This window comes from Lepisosteus oculatus, chromosome 10 (assembly GCF_040954835.1).
Source record: "Lepisosteus oculatus isolate fLepOcu1 chromosome 10, fLepOcu1.hap2, whole genome shotgun sequence".
In the NCBI taxonomy this organism is placed as follows: domain Eukaryota; kingdom Metazoa; phylum Chordata; class Actinopteri; order Semionotiformes; family Lepisosteidae; genus Lepisosteus; species Lepisosteus oculatus.
Window position 1 is genome coordinate 18772727 of NC_090705.1, and position 19270 is coordinate 18791996.

Below are 19270 nucleotides of genomic sequence, written 5' to 3' on the forward strand. Positions count from 1 at the left end.
ATTTTTGAGACCTGGCAATTAGTAAATATGTTTTAAAAAAGACATTTAAAAATACAATGAGAAGCATCTTGCATTGTATGACACCTGCAACACCTGCTGCATGTTACAGATCTTGTTGATGACTGATGGATATAAATCAATTCATCTGATGGTGCAAAGCCTTATCAGTGTCTTGTCTACTCTGACAAGGCCTCCAGCTCTGTCTGTGATGGTGCAGTTGCAAATCATTTTATTTTCCACCTTTGTATTTTTAACACATCAGACCTTTTTAATACAATGCAGTACAAAAATGTTATTGAACACAAGAATAATTTAAACTGCTATTAGATAATGTTACAACCTCTTTGTTATTTAATAAGGGAAAATTCTCCATTGTTATCCAATACTAGAACAATGTCATTTGTTTGTTAAATACTACAATAAGCTTTTTAATTTAATACTATTAATCATCCCCATCAGCAATGCCAAGTGCATTCCCAAAATGGCTTCTTTTGCAAGCTATCACCACAGATCTGAGACAAAATCTGTATATCAAACCTCATATAAATATTGATCATTCAAAACCCAGGCTCCAAAGGTGACCTAGCTCACATAATCTCAGAATCTGAAGCCAATAAACTTTAGTTTCATGTTATTTTTTTATGGGGGGGATGAGCGCATCTTGAATTGAATCTGTATTTCAAACCTCATATAAATATTGATCATTCAAAACCCAGGCTCCGAAGGTGACCTAGCACACATAATCTCAGAATCTGAAGCTAATAAACTTTAGTTTTGTGTTATTTTTTTATGGGGGAATGAGCTCTAAACATTTTAATGTAAAAAAGAGTAAAACCTTTTTTTTTACTCCTTTTTGCATTGGAAAATTCTAGATGTTTAACTTTTTCACAAGGTGTACAAACATATGGCAGAAACAATTCAGTTTGGTCTTTTTACAATGTGAAAAAGAAGAGAAATTTCCTTTTTTTGCATTTAGTAGCTGCTTCCTTATGATAACACATATCATAGACTAAGACACCCCCTGGAAAAATCAATAAAGGAAATCAGAAGACAGAAGACAAATCCAGGCATTGATTAATATTGCTTACTCATCTCTAAAGATATTCAGTAGGTACACAGCATTAATCTTTCTGGTTTACCACAGCTCTCACACAGAGCCTGGCCTGGTTTTGCTTCTGATGTATGATTCCTGATAAACATTAGCCTCTCTACAGCAAACACAAAAAATGACAGAAAGTCAAATAATCCTATAACTCATTTTAACAGATGAATCCACAATTGAACGTGGATTTTGATTTATTTCCCCTTGTTTGTGGTGTTTGAGAAGAAAGAAGGGTGAGACTGTCAAACCAGACCTTCTTCACTTTGAAGAACCCATGAAAAAGGTTTAAAAACTGTGGACATCAATCATCTCTTAGTGGTGGATCTCCTGCTTCTTTGAAAGAAATAAACTACACTGCACTATTGTTAAGTGTTACGAAGTCCTTTTAGAATGTTTTCCTCTGAAGAGCAAAAAAGAAATTCAGCTAAACTTCTAACATTCAATTAAAGGAAACACTCCATTAATGAGGAAAATTACCATTTGAATATGCTGATATACAATACAGTGACTTTATCCTATGGGTACAATGCAAACATGTCATACAAAAGGATTTTAGGAGACTAGGATATTCCACATAAATATTAATTATCATGATGTGTGAGCACTGAGCCTGCAACTGATTATAAGAACCAGCAAGAATGTAATTAAATTAGCAATTGAATAAAATACTAATAGGATGCCTGCCTTGTGCATCCTATCTAGCTTTTCTTTAAAGCAATTCATTGCATCTAAATGGGAAAGTGGACCTGCATTCAAAATGTTCTGCACATCTGAACCAAAGTACAGTAAAGGCACATTGTATCACAGAAAACAAGGATGCTGGTTAGGAGTCAGACGCTAGCAGGAGGTGGGGTTATTAAAATTTTTGCTGCAGTGCAGAAAAAAAGCCATTACAAATAAAAAAAAAATAAGGCTGGTATAAATTGTGTGAGTTAAGAAGAAACAGGCAGTCTTGATCTCTGTTTGTGCTTAACCATGACAAATACTCCGACTACATGACCTCTGGAGTTCCAAACAGAAGCGATAAAGGATTCTTTTTTTTAAATAGCAATTAATCTCCTGAAAAAACATTTACACAACCACACACCAGCAATAGACACAGTGGAAAAACGGAACTGAGGCTCAAGGTCTGAGGGGCTGGTTTCATACAGTATAGGTGTTCCTGTCTGGGTCCTAGCCTACCCACAACTCTCCGCACCCTCATCCTTATAACTGAGAGGTATTGTCTTGTCTTCATTAGTAAAAGACAAATGGCTGGCAGACACTGATAAACAATGCTCTGTGAACATTCGAAAAGCATTCTGCTGTGTGCATTTTCTTTTTTTGTCTGCCAAAGTATTCCAATAAAACTGTTTTGAAAAGGAATTACTTGGGCTTTGTGTATGTTTCTGTGCACTTGACATCAATGTAACTCCAGAATAAATGAGGTAAGGACAAATTAGCTGATATATTCATATTCTCATTCACAGAAATGTCCAGGAGAGAGAAAACCTGAAATCTGGGGAGGCACCCATGGCCAGAATCGTTGACAAATTTGAATATGGTGCCTTGCAGATTTTGCTGACATGTTCTGTAACTTCATACACTTTTAAAAGTATTCCCTTTGATTTATAAAAAATATATATTCATTTTAAAAATGTGCTTTATGTCATTTATAAATTAATTAATTGGGATAGAGAGGGTAAAAAGTAATTTGCTATATATTTTACTGAAAACAGTTGTAAGAGAGGTTGTAAGGAGCCATAACAAACATGTCAAAATGTGTGACAGTACAAATATGCCAAGATATAAAATCTTAAGATACAATAAAGACATCCTTGAGGACTGACTTCCAAAAGCTGGTCATATGTGGTTGGACTATATCTAGGAGAAGAAATATACACACAAATGAAAATTTAAGCAAAGCCAAGTATAGTAGCTGTGCTATGCAACTGAACATGATTGTTACCTTGGGTTAGTGCCTGCTGGTCAAAGGCTTGCTGGGTTATGGCCTGCGGTTCAAACTGGCTGATATTCTGAGGTAGAGCATGCTGGGTTGTCACAAAGGTATCTACTCAATGGACGACAGAAAAAAAATGTTAACAATGTCCTATACAGAGCAACAAACACACCAATCGCTTAGTAAAAAAAACAGACATTGATTCAATTTTCATTTAATTTTTTTTTTACCACTATAATGAGTGGAAAAAACATTTACATTTGGAAAAAAACATTCAAATGTATTAATCAGTTACACCTTTATGCCCCTCCTAGCTGTCCTAGAATTTTCCCAACTAATCATACAGTATATCGCAGTACTGCAATATTTGTTCTCTGTTCATCAGCTATGGAGTTATTAAAGGAAAAATAACTGTTTCTTAGTTGTCAGAGGGCCCAAAGAAACAAACAGAGATTGTAATGTCATCCATCATAGTAAAACACTGCACATTACATTGCACTGACATTTCAATGTGTCATGTGATGTCACACCCATCACAATACCTTGCTATATGAATTAAGGAAAGATATTGCTTTTCCACCTGGGTTATCAAATGATATTGTTTCCAAATGCTTTCTGCCTATTTATTGCTCTCTAATGCAGTGTCTTCAAGAGAACTGTCACTGTCATTGTTTAATACAGCAAAGAGATACACACCAGAGCATATGTTAGCATAAAATACAGTATACAGTTTAACCTCATACTGAGGAATTGCAATATTTAATAATCACCCACTGCTTGAAGCATATTCTGACCTAATAACAGCTTATGGATTTTCTGAGCCCCCACAGTACATCAAACTGGGCTTTTGGGTCAGACACACTTGCTTTGCTTGAATTAAAAAAAAACAATATCGCATTAAACAGGATGCAAATTAGTTTTTTGCCCTGGCAGCACTTTAAAAAGATTAATGATGTAGATTATTTACTTGAAACAGTTTGGAATTTTTTGCCATCATTTTTTTGGTAATTCATGACTAACATGTTTTGACAGAACATTTCAGCAGCCTCCTTAAGCATTACAAAGAACCCACAGCAAGGCGGGTTCTGTTAGAAATCTCTACCCATTCTCTCTAAAGGCTTTGGTCATCTGTTCCAGGAAATATGCTGCTACACAGCTCTGTTTCAGGAAGAACAACTCAATATGAATAAATGAGAGAGAATATTTAAATGTACATCTGATATTATAGTTTATATGAAGAGTACATCTGACATACTGTACGTCTAAATGCTTCACTTCTGCTTTTGCAAGAAGACTCAACATGAAAATCTTCATTGTGTAGGTGATTTTCAAGTGCATGTAAACCCCCAGAGCATTGGTTAATTTTCCTTTTCTGCCTCTTTGTTTTATTAGAAGGACGATTATCACTCAAGAGACCTTTAGATGAATAATAAATTTTCAACCAAACACAATGACCTTTAATTAGCAGAAGAGAGACAGATCCTGTAGCAGGAAAAGCTTTCTCTGCATGAAACACTGAAACTCACTATTAATATCAGCATATTCCTTGACCATTTTTAGTATCAGGTAAAACAAAGCAGAAACCAACCTACAGGTATATGCAATTAACTACCTGCAAGTGAACTGTCTGAATCTACACTTCTGCACAAAAATATGATATCTTGCCAAGAGAGGTTTGTAATGTTACATCCACTTGTCCTGTCCCAGTCATGACAAGCTAGAGAAGAGACTACTGTCTTTTCCTGCACATTAATAAGCAATCACCTGCAGAAGGTATTTTGTAAACAAACTATATAAGCAATAGAACTTAATGTTTCCCTTTAGAAAATGCCACCTTAGCACTACTCTGCCTGGAAAATCTATCCATGAAATTTAGGCCAGATTCTCTTTATTTTAATTATACCACATCTTGAGGCAAACAATTAACCAGCAAACCATAGTATTAAATTCGGGGCTGCATGTAGGTCTCCCCATTTAAGCTTTTTTTATACTTCAGCTGTAGGGAGTTCAAACTGCTCAGCTCAGATATTTGTAACACAGCCAAGCAAAGAAATGTGTAATAAAACCTGACCTTCTGGTTTTACAGAACATCCAGTAAGTCCTGAAGATGATGACTGGTGAGATTCAAATTTTTCTGCACATACAGGTACAGCATTGATTCCCAACCCTGATCCTGAAGGATGGTTAGCTAAAATAAACTAAGACCCCAAGGTTTGAAACCGTTCCCATTACCAGACCCAGTATGGCTTGAAATGCTGTATCATAGGTCACATGAGATACAGCATTTCAAGCCATAAACAGACCTCCAGCTGATTAAGACATCATTCAGGTTTATAAGAACTTGAATGTGGTTATTGATTACTGACATTTAGCCAATTTGTGTTCTCTTCACAAATTCTCTCAATCAGGTGTGGAATGTAAGTAATTAGACCCCTTCAGAGCACAGAGTGTCCTTTTTCGGTGCGAGCATTTGAGACAGAACCATTCCTAACCATATCTCAGTGTCATTAATTGTACCTATTGACAGAGAGAAATAAAGAAATCTTTTTATAAGCAGAAGAAATCTTTTTATGAGGAGTCAACGAAAGAAGCTCAGTTCGTGGAATTTCTCCTCAATAGCACACCTGTGAGTTTTTTAAACCAAAAACAAGCCAAAAATGTCTAATGAAGAAAGAAGCTTAATGAAAGGGATCAATAAGTTTCTATGATTAACAGCTCAGTTGGAACAAAAATCAGGAGACACAGAGATCCTCCAGCTTCAGGATTGGGAACTACTGCGAAATCCCAGTTACAAACAACCCAAATAACAGTGGCACTCTCTCAGGTTTTGAATTCTGTGCATTTATACATTAAATAAGCTCAGAAATAGAGAGAGGCTCTCTACAGATAAAAACTTCCTACATTGCTGCAAAAATACTATGTGGCTGCAGACGCATCATCTGGTGGAAATTGGGTCACAGAAAACTAATTAAAAGTACTGTGAGTGCCGGGTTCTTAATTACAATAAGGTCCAGGCTTGCTTCTAGCAATATAATTATATAATCATATGGACCATTATGTCATCATTCTTGCCCAGAACTATCCTTTGTGCTATTTCTCTAACAACAGGCCCTCAGAACCATATAATAACTGTAATAAAACTCACAAGTTTACAAACTGTTCTGCTGCAGGTTGAAATTCTTTCCACTTTATGTCTACCCTTATGAAATTCAGTTTAAACAAAAGAAACAGTCCATCACTCCTTTTCATAAATAATTAAAACTCAGAAAATTCACTCGATTTACATTTGCACAATATTTTTTTCAAATGAGCAGCAAATTTCACCTCTGAGGATTTCCAAAAAAGCTGTTTTTCTATTTATATTAGCAGATGAACAGTAGAACATCAAAGAACATTTGTACCAACATGTACAAGATATTTTATTTATCCGAATATCTTTATAGCACTCTCTTACTACTCCTTCCTTTTCTCCCTCTACAGTTAAAAGCCTGTTCAAGCCTGAATGTATGAACTGGAATATAAGAGAGCAGACATGTCTGGGAGCTTCTTAGAAGCTGTAGTGTTATTTTAATGCTCAAGGTAAAGCTTTGAAATCATTTAGTACAGATTTGTCAACACTGATCTTGCAGTTCCAGTATGTCCGCAGGTTTTCCAGATCTCTTTAAAGCAGCAGCTGAAAACTCAGAAGCTGTTAACTTGGTCAAATCAATCCAGTAACTAGCTGATTAAGCTTGCTGAGCTTGGAACTGCAGTGAAATCCCCAAGACACATCGGCTCTCTAGGTCAAATACTGGACTCCCCTGGTTTAGTGGGTATGGGTTTAAGGACCTTTTGCAAACTCTAAAACTCTAAAAACAACACTGCTTAGTATTTACTGTTTTTGTTTGCTCACTGCAAGTACCAATTCTTACTTGTTATTGCAAGTGCTGTCATTATCTTGAGAGTCTTGCATTATGCACAGTCAAAATACTCATAATACTTCACAAAAAATACTAATGTATCAGCTTTGTTATTGCCCAATTTCTGGATGGACAAAACTCTACAGCATTCCCCACACACGCTAAGCTACCCAGCCAATGGTAAGATGCATTATACTATATGAGAACGAAGTATGATCTAATATTTTTGTTTATGTGGCCATATCCTACCCATCAAATGAACTCTTATCTTAAGGAGTCAGAAAGATACAGAAATAGTCCCTCAGGTGTCTACCTTCATCCTGCACCAGCGGTTGGTCGCTCAGCTGCTGCTCCAGCCCAGTCTGCTGGGGGCCAGCTACCTGGGGCTGGCTGAGCCCCAGCATGTTCTCCTGCTCGGAGCTCACAGCGGCGGGCTGCTGCAGCTCCTCCCCCTCGATCTCCACCTGAATCTCCGCGCTGACGGCCGGCGGGGCCATGGGGTCATCCAGAGAGGGCGGCGGCGGTGGCTGCTGTGGCTGCTGAAGCTGCTGAGCCAACTCGTACCTTAGGGCAGAGACCACAGCACATGGCCAGTCAAACGCCACGGAAACAGCCCACCACCACTTTCTCAATCCCTTAGTGCAGAGGTGTCCACTCCTGTTCCACTTTCTAGGTCTTTTTTAAAGCACCAGGACCTGAACGGCCAATAACCATGTGTAAATTCCATCCATCCATTTTCTAACTACTTCATTCAAGTAAATGTTACAGAGGAGCTGGAGCCTATCCCAGCAAGCAATGGTCACGAGATGGGATACACCCTGAATGCTGAAGCCCAATTAAACTGATAATGAGCTGTTTTAAGTCATTAAGAGCTGAGGTAGAATTTAAGTCTAGAGATAGTGTCGCTTTCCAGAACACAGGTATTATTTCATTTTCTTTTGAGTGAGATACAAAAATTTTACTCTGTGTGCTTAATGGCCAACAGTCTCTTCTAGTAGACTAGATAATGAAAGCCACCTGTAATGCTAGCCAGCAGAAGCAAGCAATTGTTAAAATGGTTAATAGAGAGATATTAAAAAAAAAACCTTAAAAGGCAGGGTAATGAAACTACAATCTCAAGCCAAGGTTATTGGCCCAGTTCCTGGAAAGATTGTCTCTCCTGCTTGTTGTTTCAGCTCTTGGATCCAGCCAACAAACACTTTAGCTTAAGGGACTGTGTGCTTAACAAGATTTCTTTAGTTGTTTTCATGTGAAGAACAAAAAACAAATTCCAGTGTCAGTGAATTAGCTGAGATCGCATTTTAAATGAAACCTGGAAACTCAAGGTCTAAAAACACTTGGTGTAAAGGAAGCTTCCAAAATAAACTGAAGTATATGTTTTTACTAAAAAGGTTATAAATCAGATCAGGCTACAGCTAGTCCTGCCTTTAGGCATTTTGGGACATGGCCAACAGTTCTGAAAAGCACTTGATTTGAGGAACATAATGCATTTTCTTTATCCTCCCTGTGCTGGAGCAAGGTTTGCAGGTGATGAACAACTGGGGTTTTTATTAATTAATTAGGAAGGTATTAAAGGTGGTTCCAATATAAAAAAAAGAAGACAGTGATAGTGTAAAAAAAAGTGAAACAAGTGAAGAAAAACATTTAAAGTTCTTCTTCAGCTATCATAACCTATTAGATAAGTGGAGTAAGAGATGGACTTTAGATATCACTTTTACAGAGTCTTTTCACATAAATATTCAAAATGCTTTTCTAGTGAAATTAACAACTAATTGACATTATAAAGAAATATGAATGTTCTAGAGTATGCAATTCAATACCATCTCAAGAGAAATGAGCACACTGTCACTAATAAAATGTACAGGAAAACTACTAAAAATGTATTTTATGCTACCATAACCACATCGTGACAGTCACCCAAGCTCACTCAGTAACACTCTAATCCTTCCACCTATTTTCCAACTGTTTCTTCCAATTCAGGGTTGCGAAGAAGCTATCGCGGCACGCAATGGGCACAAGGCAGGGCACACCCTGGATGAGATGCCAGTCCACAGCAGGGCAGACACATACAGGTAAGCACAACAGAGTCAATTTTCCCTGAAGACAATTGACCTCCCAGTGTGTTTTTGGACCCCAGGTCTGGCATTGAACCCAGGGCCCCAGCTCTGAGAGGCGGCAATGCTAACAACTACTTCACCTTGCCGCTCACAACACTTTAAATTAATATTTAATATAAAGAAACCCAGAACCATCAATGATCTTATATTTCACATGCCATTACAGGAACCAAACCAAGACTGCCTAGCAGAGGTGTTGGGAGTACCAACCTATGAGTTTTCATATGCTTCCTGCAGTTTGGAGAGGACTTAAATGTCTTCTGGCAGTAAGGGCACATGTAGGGTCGGAGGTCACTGTGGGTCGTCATGTGGCGTCTCAGGCTGCCACTGGTGGTGAAGGTGCTGTCACAGATCAAGCACTTGTAGGCCTTCAGTCCGGAGTGTGTGCGGATGTGGGCCTTGAGAACACCAGAGGAGGCAAACCCTTTACTGCACTGCAGGCACTTGTATGGCCGTTCTCCTGTGTGCGATCTGGAACGAAACCAGAAGAAACCACAAAACGTAAGGTTTGCTGCTGGCCCTCTGTGCCACTTTAAAGATTGTAGTCTTCCCATCAGGCACCAGGACATGTTTCTTTTCACTATTGTTAACAGTTAATAACAGTGCCTTTGAGCAATGAATCAAACGTCTGCCTTTTCTTTCTGAGTTTTTTTATTGTAGCATTCATTCCCCCAAGCTGTGAAATGAGAAAGCCTTCTGTAGAAGGTCTGGTATTTTTTTTTACTCTTGTTGTACTGTTATGAAACAGAAAGAAGGAAGACAGTGCTTCATGTATCTGTAAGTGTTTGTGTCCCTGTCCTTTAGATGTACTTGTGACAACAGTTTCTTAGAAAATGGATTATTTAAGATCGGAGAGACACACCACAGTACTCTTAAAAGACTAAAATGTAATCTTTCACACATCTAGATTTAGATTTGACCTTTAAGAAATAGCACATTTTCCAATTTTGTTTGAAATGGGCATATATCCAGAGATGGGAAAGCTTAGGGTGGATGAGCATCAGGCACACATGCTGGAAGTACTTATAAGCAATCAATTACTAAAAATAGCTTCTCAGATTTATCTGTGTATCACAGCCTGAGATTCCAGACACCACTCACTCCTTTCTGACTGGCTGAGAGCAATGCACCTTGATGCAAGATCACACTGGTGTGCACAGTAAGAAGGTTCATACGACACAGCACTGTTGAATTTAATATATTGTTAAAACATGATGCACAGTGTGAACCACTGTTTTAATTTTTACATATGTAAGTATGCAGCTCAGGTGTTCCCAGTCCTCATCCTTGGGAACCACACACCTGCTGGTCTTCATTGCAGCTGACTAAACCAATTAATTGGTCTGGTTTTATTTTTCTACTCAAAGGCTGGAGATTTTAAGTTATTTATGAAATGCAATTAAAGGGCAAGCCCCTCTGACTTCCTCTGAAAACAATTAAAGAGTTCAAATGAAACTTATTATTAGGTCTATTAATGAATGGGTTATTTAACTGAGCGCTCAGGTGGAACAAAAACCATCAGGTGTGGGGGTCCTTTAGACCAGCATTGGGAACACCTGGTGTATGTATGAGGTTGACTAATGGGAATATAACTGTTCTTTGCCTACCAAAGCCTATCTTTGGCTTCATCTCACGAAATAGAGATAGTTAGGGGAGGATTTGGTTGTTTTTGGACTGTTGTCTCATCAAATGGATGCCTTACCTGACGTGTTGTTTAAGATGGCTAGATTTCTTGTACGCTTTGCTGCAAAAGTGACACTTATAAGGCCGGTCGCTTTCAATGATGTCTAAATACTGTTGTAACGAGAGGCTATTGCGAGGGTTCTGGCTCTGTATAAGACCTATGGAGAAACAGAGAGACAGCAACTGAGAGAGCTCTTTCTTTGTCTTTTGAAACTGCAGATCAAAAACAAAAAAATAAAACAAGTGGATTTTTATGTTGTGTGTACACAGATAATAAAAAACCCCACTAAAACACCAGCATAAAAGCTCAGTGAAAAGGAAAACAAAGCCCTTAATGAGAACTAGCTCTGACAAGAAGGTGAGCCATGACTCATTGAAGGCACAAATGACTTCACTTCTAAACATCTAATAAAGTGCAGGTCTGGGTGTTTTACTGGTTCCTGGGGATGTTTTGAACTTCAGTGCATTTATTATTGATACTGGTGTTGCTGAAAAGCATATTTTTAACATTTCCTCAAGGGTTACAGCTTTTCAGCTTGGGAACGTTTAACCACGGTATTTAATTCACCGTTATCCATCATGTTCCTCTTCTACTTTGTAAATAAAAATGTGATTTGAAACACATCTTTCACACATCAGCTTAAATTTGTCACGCTTATGTAAATGATCAAATCGAAAATAATGAGCTCACTTAAGCAGTGGAAAACACCTGCTACATCTTGATTCTAATAACAGTTTAAAGATATACATTTGCTTCAAAACATAACTTTCTGGGCAACATGGAGCCCTCTGTCTGCTCTCCTGACACACAATCAGCAGTCTGCAGTTTTTGCCAATATTTCTAGCTTGTAAACTTTTCACTCTGGATGTATTTCTTTTTACTGACTCTAACTAATGATCAATATGGACCACAGGGTAGACGCAAGAGTGTGAGGCTAAGGAGGGACTAATATGTTTTGGGGTGACTGAGATAGAGCAAAGAATTTCTACATCAACATTTTCCACATTCCAAGGGGGGGAAATGTGGTCCCTTTAGGTTCTCCCTATGCATTTTGACATTCTAGAGCACTGAGGTTCCAGATTTCTGCCCACTGTGTGGATGGTAGTGGGGTCACCCTTGTTCTGTTTCTACAAACCTAGAAAGCGGAGTATTTTTTGCCTGCTTTCCAGAGGCAGATTGAATGCTCTGTTAATTTCCATTTTTTTCGTTTTTTTGTGGCATTTCATGCCTGTAAATGATAAAATGCACGGCCAGGAATACTTTCAGGAACTTCAGAGTATCCTTGTCATTGTGTGCTCTACAGGACCGCTTAAAGCAAGCACATGTCTTCATTTTAATGAAGCCTTGGTATGCCTGTCATATTCATCCTGTAATACCCTCAGGAAGAGCAACAGAACACTGGCTTCAAAAGAAGGCCAACAGCTTTTGAAAATCAAGTGCTGATTTCACCAGGTCCCTGACTTGATGCCCACTGAAAAAGATTTAAAAAAAGGCATACACTGCTATCGTTTTGTGACAGAATGCCAGAGGTTGGGCAGCAATGATCACAATTTTTCTGAAGCGAAGCTCTGTTGACTCTCTGTTTTTTTATTTTTTAGGAATTATTGAATGAAATTATACTAATTCTCCCTTTATCAGTTGACAGTGCAGCTAACTCCACAGCTTTATTGCTAGAAAATCGTGACTCATCTATCATCTTAAACCTCCAACCAAGTGATCTGACTTGAATGTCTTTGACATTAGTGAATTCCAATTCTATATTTCGCCGTTTGATCTTAGGTACTTAGCAATAGGTTGCACATGGCACTGTGCATGCTCATTATTCACCACCCCAAGTATAAAATCAGCTGGACAAATCAGTGCAGATCCCCCATCTGAGTTCTTCACAGCTCTCAGTGACCGTTACAGAGACTCTGTAATCTGACGTTGCTTCTTTATGGTACACTACATGCGTTTGAACTACATGCGTAGTGCCTGAACACATGAAACCCTGCTCATGATTTAAAATACAAACACAGAGAAAGTAGTTTCACTTCATGTAAAATAAGTAATCTATGCTATTGCTGTTGATATATAATATACTGCGCACAATGACACACAAGCAGACCCTCAGAAGAATAGTTCGCTCTGCCCTTTACCTAGGTCAGTGATGAGGATGGGCTCCTGAAGAGGAATGTCTGGCAGAGGAAGGCTGTTCTTCACCACCCGGATCTTCTGGGGCTTGCGGGGGTATTTCTGCTTCTTCATCTGCATGCTCTTGAAGTGGGAGGCAATGTGAGTCTTCCTGTGTCCGGATGTACGGAAGATCTTTTCACAGTGGGGACAGGGAAACGGCCGCACACCTTCAAAGAATTCAAAGTGTCAAACAAATGCACATCAAAATGGAACCAAATGATTGCGTGTTTTCTATCCACTTGGAAATGCAACCTGGACAACAAGAGGACAGCTTTCCCCCCCATCTTTATACAGAGGTACATTAATTCCTATATTGAAAACTATAATTGACACAACAAAAAAGCAAAACAAATAAAATTCCCATGCAAATGTCCAATAGTCACTAATCATCAATCAGCAGTAATTCAGAATTTGTATGGCTTCAGAAAAATGGAATACACAACAACCCACAATCCCAAAATCAATAGTAATCACCAGTAGCATTATAGTGTGAAAATCCCCTTGTTATGTATTCACAAACTAGGGGAAAAAAGCAATTAGCAACTACGTTTGGGATTAACAGTCAACTCCAAAAACCCTGTGCATTTTAATTAAATGCCTAAAAATACTTAATGTTGTCATATTATTAACTAATTTACTGTGGATATGAGTCATGGAAATACAAGAGAAACTGTTCAGGTTTACAATGTGCCCCCTGATACATTTAACATGAATCCATTAAGATGTATGTTTCTTTAACATGGATGCTGCTGAAACGTTTATGCTGGTCTTAGTACCCCGACTTTGTATTATGTGTCAATTGCACTCACTTCACATGTTAGTGATAAAATATCTCTGCGACTCATACAAACAATTCTTGATGAATCAATTAGTGCATAATTCCAGCCTCATCTGGGGAACACTTTCGCTCAGTGCCACATTCTATTCTACAGGAACCAAAGCACAAAATGACACATAAAGGTAATTTTTCTCCATTGGCAGATGAAGCACTTGGCTTGGATCTTTATGCAGGTGATAAATTACCATGCACCGGTGATCTGAAGCCTCCAGTCCTGAAACAAGTTTAGTGCAATTTCAACATCCAGTCAAGCCGCGTCATCAATCGCAACTCTTAATTTAAGATTCAAAGGGAAAGAGAGACTGCGGCAGAACCTTGATGAATGGATCGCTCAAAGAGTGCCCATATCTTTTTGTGGCCCTGCAATGCGGGGACTTGTGGTGTTGCATTCTTCGAGCCCAGCCCCCTCCCATCAACTCCCTGCCAAGGGAAAAAGGAGGCTCAGAGCTTCTGATTGCTCGTGTTGTGAAGCATCCAGCTACACTTGAAGGACTTGCCTTCAAGAGAGAGGTGAGTGTGAATCCATGTGCCAGGGTCACGACCAGAGACCACAAAGATAAGTTGGCAGCATCAGACTGGTGTCCATTGTATCAAAGGGGCATTCATCTTGTCATTCACCATCTCTGGTGAGTTGTCAAGCATTATGGGAGTACACAATAGCTCAAACAATAAAAATATACCTGCTTCCTTTCACATTAATAAAAGTTTAGCTAGTCAAGTCACTTAAGTGAGAAAAGTACAGATGGAAAAGCACACATTTTACAAAGCAGGCAGACAGCTGAGGTATCACGGAGTAGATTTCTGATGAAGTATATAGAGCCAAACAATAAATCAACTGTGTTATCTACTTCACCTCATGAAGACAGACCAAACAAGAAACTGATAAACCTTCAATTCAATCATGAATGAAATGAGTTTACGTTGTTGGCTTTATCACAAGATTTGTGGCAAACTCCCAAGGATAAAGGAAGCAGTTACCCAGGGGGTCAGATAATGTACCTGTTAAACTCAGTCCTGTTTTTCTGGTTTTGTACTGTTTGCAGATTATTATTTACTCCAATGTACACATCAGCACTATATGCAGCTCAGCACTTTACCCCCCAAAATGTCTACAAATAGGAAATTGTAGCTGACAGAGGGACAATCAAGTCTGGACTTGATCTTTGCAAGAGTGAAGATAAAAATTGAAAGAATTCATTTCTTGTTTTTTTTTCAATTTTTCAACAGAACCACTTTTTTACTGTTGTTTTCTTACACTGTGTTAATACTTTTGGAAGTAAAAAGAACAAGTATCAATATATAAACACCAAGCCATCTCCCACAAACACCCATCCATTTTTCAATTGCTTTATCCAATACAGGTTTGTGGGGGAGCTGGAGTTTATCCTGGCAAGCAACAGGCACAAGGCAGGATATACCAGTTCATCACAGGGCACACACATGCAACAGACATGCACACACTCACAGGAGGGCCAATTTTCCCAGAAGTCAAATAACCTATCAGTATGTCTTCGGACTATAGGAGGCAACTAGAGGACCTGGATGAAAGCCACATAACCCCAGGGAGAACTTACTAACTCCACACAGACAGTACCCCAGAACTGAAATCAAGACCCCAGTGCTGTAAGGCAGCTATGCTGACCACTGCAGCACAAAGCCATTCCAACCCACCCCAAACAAGTAAAAAAAATATCATTTGTATCTTTATTTTGAACAGCATGTCATGGAAAGCAGTTATTAAACATGAACATCCTATTCTGCGGTCTAATAAAAAAAACAGGCTCGACAATCACCAAAGCAATTACTGGAAACTACTGGAAGCACCTTTTTAACTAAGGAGCTAATTTGATTGGTAAAAAAGTACTAATTACACTGATGTCAAAAGAGTGATTGCACTGTCAGATACTTGCATGACTCAGATGAACAAACGGCAACATGCATAATGGCAACAATTCAAAAACAAAGAAAAAAATGCATAAGTTTTAAAAAAGTTTTTCTGTATTCCTGTGCTGTTTCTGAGTTGGAAAGTAACAATTTCTAAAGTGTAATTATGAATCACCAAAATTAAGCTAGAAGATGATTCCTTAGTTGAGTACTGTAAACTCCTTGCATTAAAGATGATTAAGTTTTACATTTGCATTATCCTTCATACAGATGTCTTAATCCTTTCCAAAATGTGGATTGCAATTACACACTTCTTTAAAACCCTGAAAGGAAAATTATGTTCTGTGAACACTGATATATCAAAAGCTTAACATTTTCAATCTCTTCTCTACAGCAATGTTTAGGTGATTATGCAAATAATTCGAGTTTTTTTTTTTAATTACTGGTATTTGCAGAATATCATGAGTGCCGAAATTAGCTATGTGTAGGTAACTTAGAATCTAAAAATGATAGCTAAGTCCAATTGTCAAATTTCTTAACCTGAAATTGTGAAATGTTTCAAATGCCCATTTCAATGTCGTATCATTTCGTTTAATTTTAGAATTTAGGAAAGGGTCATGAAACAATAAACAACACCAAATAATGTAAAAAAAAACATAAGAGTTTATACATATTAACAGCTGTTTAAAAAATAAAAATATTCCATTAATCTGATTTTGCATGTCGATACAAAATTTTAAAAATACCTTTATCCACGCATGGGTACTTATACAGTATGTTCATATAGAAATGAAATGCCCTTACATAAAACTATGTACAGTAAGCACGCCAATATGAGAGACATAGCATAGAAACCATAAAAATTACTCTAATCTCAAGAGAGAAAAAAAATGAAATCGAATAACTGTATCCTCTGTTAGTTTCCATTTTCTTTTCTGGCACTGGTACATGTTGCTTTCTGATAAGTTAATTCTTAGTATTTGGTATATTTAGAAATAATATCTAAATATCTGACACAGTTTAGGTGATAATTGTAGTAATAATCTCTTTCTGAATCTTGTCTTCTCTGTTTTTTTTAGCAGCAGTTAGGTTTTAGGCTTCCACAGGAACCATCTGTTCAATCTGGGTTTCCCAATAATGGCTCCAGGGAACCTCCACACCTGCTTAGCTTTATTTCCAGCCCAGCTCTTTACTTAACTGAAATAGCTAAACTAAACTAAGATAAGATCATTTTATTGACCATATACAATTTCTCGCATTAAGAATTATCTTTTCGCATACCCCAGCTTGCTTTCCATGAGACACAGACAGGGGGAGAGCCTGGGGTAATAGCGCAGAGTCTTCCATTGTACGGCGCCCCTGGAGCAGTTGGGGTTAAGGGCCTTGCTCAGGGGCCCAACGGAGTAGGATTCCTCTGCCGGCCGTGGGATTACAACTGGCAACCCTCCAGCCACAGGCGCAGATCCTTAGCCACAGGGCTGCCGCTCCGCCCCAAAAAACTAACTAAACTAACTTTGTAACCTTCACTGAACTAACTTTGTTTCATTTGAAAGCTGGAAATTTGAAGTTACTTCAAACTCCAACATGTTTTAAGAGCAGAAAATGTTAATTATGGTTTCAATCATATAACTGAGGGCTCGGCTGGAACAAAAACCAAAAGTTGTTTGGGGGTCACCAGGCTCAGGGTTATGAGCCCCTGTGCTAAACTATTTTTTTTTCTTTATGAGCCAACGCTTGTGGACAGTGGAGAGCACTATGGTATAAAAGGAAACCATCACAAAGGACATAGAAGATGAAAGGACACTGGTACAATATAGTTCTGGTGAAGCGTTCTGGGGGTGTTGTGGTAAGTGTTGTGGAAACGTGGTAAAGAAAATACTAGTCCTAGAGTCCCAGGGCAAATCAAAAGACATTTACAGAATTTCACGAGTTTTTCAAGTGAGGCGCATACCTAGAATTTCACACAAGGCAACGCCAAAGGTCTTCTTCAGTGTTTTCAGTTAGGGTTGGTACATTTAATAGCATCAACATGAGGGACAGGTGATACCTGAGTCAATTCAATTCAATGTATTTTTATATAGCACCTTTCACAACAAGGGGCTTCACAATGCAAGTAACCATATGTTTTGTGAATACAGAACAGAAGACCAGAAGACAACAGAGGAGAGGAACCAAAAATTCCTTAGTAAGGAATAAATAAAAGTAAGTGCAATAAAAGGGACTACAATCCAAACAATATCCAAGATGAACAAGAAAATTGATTCTTTTTTGGGGATATTTTGGGACCTGTGATGAACAGAACTAGAAGAGAAGGTTATTGGAAGCGATTTGCGGGGGGTAATTTTTCAGAACGATTCTGGTGTTCACCTGGACTGGAGTTCACCCAGCTTGCGAAGGCAGACAGTCAGTGCTGGCACACACTCACCAGGCTCCTGCCAGCATCCCATTACTGCCCAACCTTTTGCTAAGGAGCCCCTGAAGTGCATTCCCAGAGGGAAACACATTTTTCTCATTATTTCTTTACCTCATGTATCACCACCAGCAGTTATTATTAATCATATTTCTCCAGCGACAAAGCAGCATTACACAGACTTCAGAGGTGTGTACTGTGATTGCTCCTTTCTTCACACAACGCCTGCTTCCTGCTCACCAAAACCTGTACTTGCAATTTTCTTTTCTGTCTTCCATCATGGCAATAAATGTAGGAAGGTAGAACTCCAAAAGTGTGTGTCATAATCCTCTCAAAAAGAAAGTTCATATGAAATGGAGCTCAGATTTTCCTTCTTTTTTTACTTTATTGCTTGTGAATAATGCCACTAACGTGACAAAAGGAAGCGTGTGATTTTTAGCTTTTTCTGGATTTGAGTTTACCTGAACAAATGAAGCACAGACACACAATTAAAGAAACATTAGACCACAATGCCCCATCTTTTGTGTTGTCATAAAGAGAAGCAGGTAGCAATTTCAACTAGGACGTCCATCTCACCTGAGTACAGAGTATCTTCACGCTATAACAGAGCAGCTGGACTGAGCCAGTGGGACAGAGGACATTCCTCTCACCTGAGTACAGAATATCTTCATGTTATAGCAGAGCAGCTGGACTGAGCCAGTGAGACAAAGGACATTCCTCTCACCGAATACAGAGTATCTTCACGCTATAGCAGAGCAGCTGGACTGAGCCAGTGAGGCAGAGGACATTCCTCTCACCGAATACAGAGTATCTTCACGCAATAGCAGAGCAGCTGGACTGAGCCAGTGAGACAGAGGACATTCCTCTCACCGAATACAGAGTACCTTCACGCTATAGCAGAGCAGCTGGACTGAGCCAGTGAGACAAAGGACATTCCTCTCACCGAATACAGAGTATCTTCACGCTATAGCAGAGCAGCTGGACTGAGCCAGTGAGGCAGAGGACATTCCTCTCACCGAATACAGAGTATCTTCACGCAATAGCAGAGCAGCTGGACTGAGCCAGTGAGACAGAGGACATTCCTCTCACCGAATACAGAGTACCTTCACGCTATAGCAGAGCAGCTGGACTGAGCCAGTGAGACAAAGGACATTCCTCTCACCGAATACAGAGTATCTTCACGCTATAGCAGAGCAGCTGGACTGAGCCAGTGAGACAAAGG

The 19270-nt window shown here is 38.8% G+C and overlaps 1 protein-coding gene across 3 annotated transcripts in view; it reads right to left on the reverse strand.

Annotated features, from left to right (window-relative positions):
- LOC102693236 (zinc finger protein 236) overlaps window positions 1-19270 on the reverse strand; it is a 99339-nt gene that overhangs the window by 46467 nt on the left and 33602 nt on the right. For all 3 annotated transcript variants that reach the window (XR_001479546.2, XM_015357165.2, XM_015357163.2), the window contains exons 11-15: window positions 12880-13083; window positions 10760-10898; window positions 9268-9528; window positions 7254-7504; window positions 3051-3152 (exon numbers count right to left, since the gene is read on the reverse strand). Coding sequence is in view for 2 of the 3 variants with exons in the window: in XM_015357165.2 (XP_015212651.2) it covers window positions 3051-3152; window positions 7254-7504; window positions 9268-9528; window positions 10760-10898; window positions 12880-13083 (957 nt within the window). In the remaining variant the exon portion in view is untranslated. The remainder of the gene's footprint in view (window positions 1-3050; window positions 3153-7253; window positions 7505-9267; window positions 9529-10759; window positions 10899-12879; window positions 13084-19270) is intronic.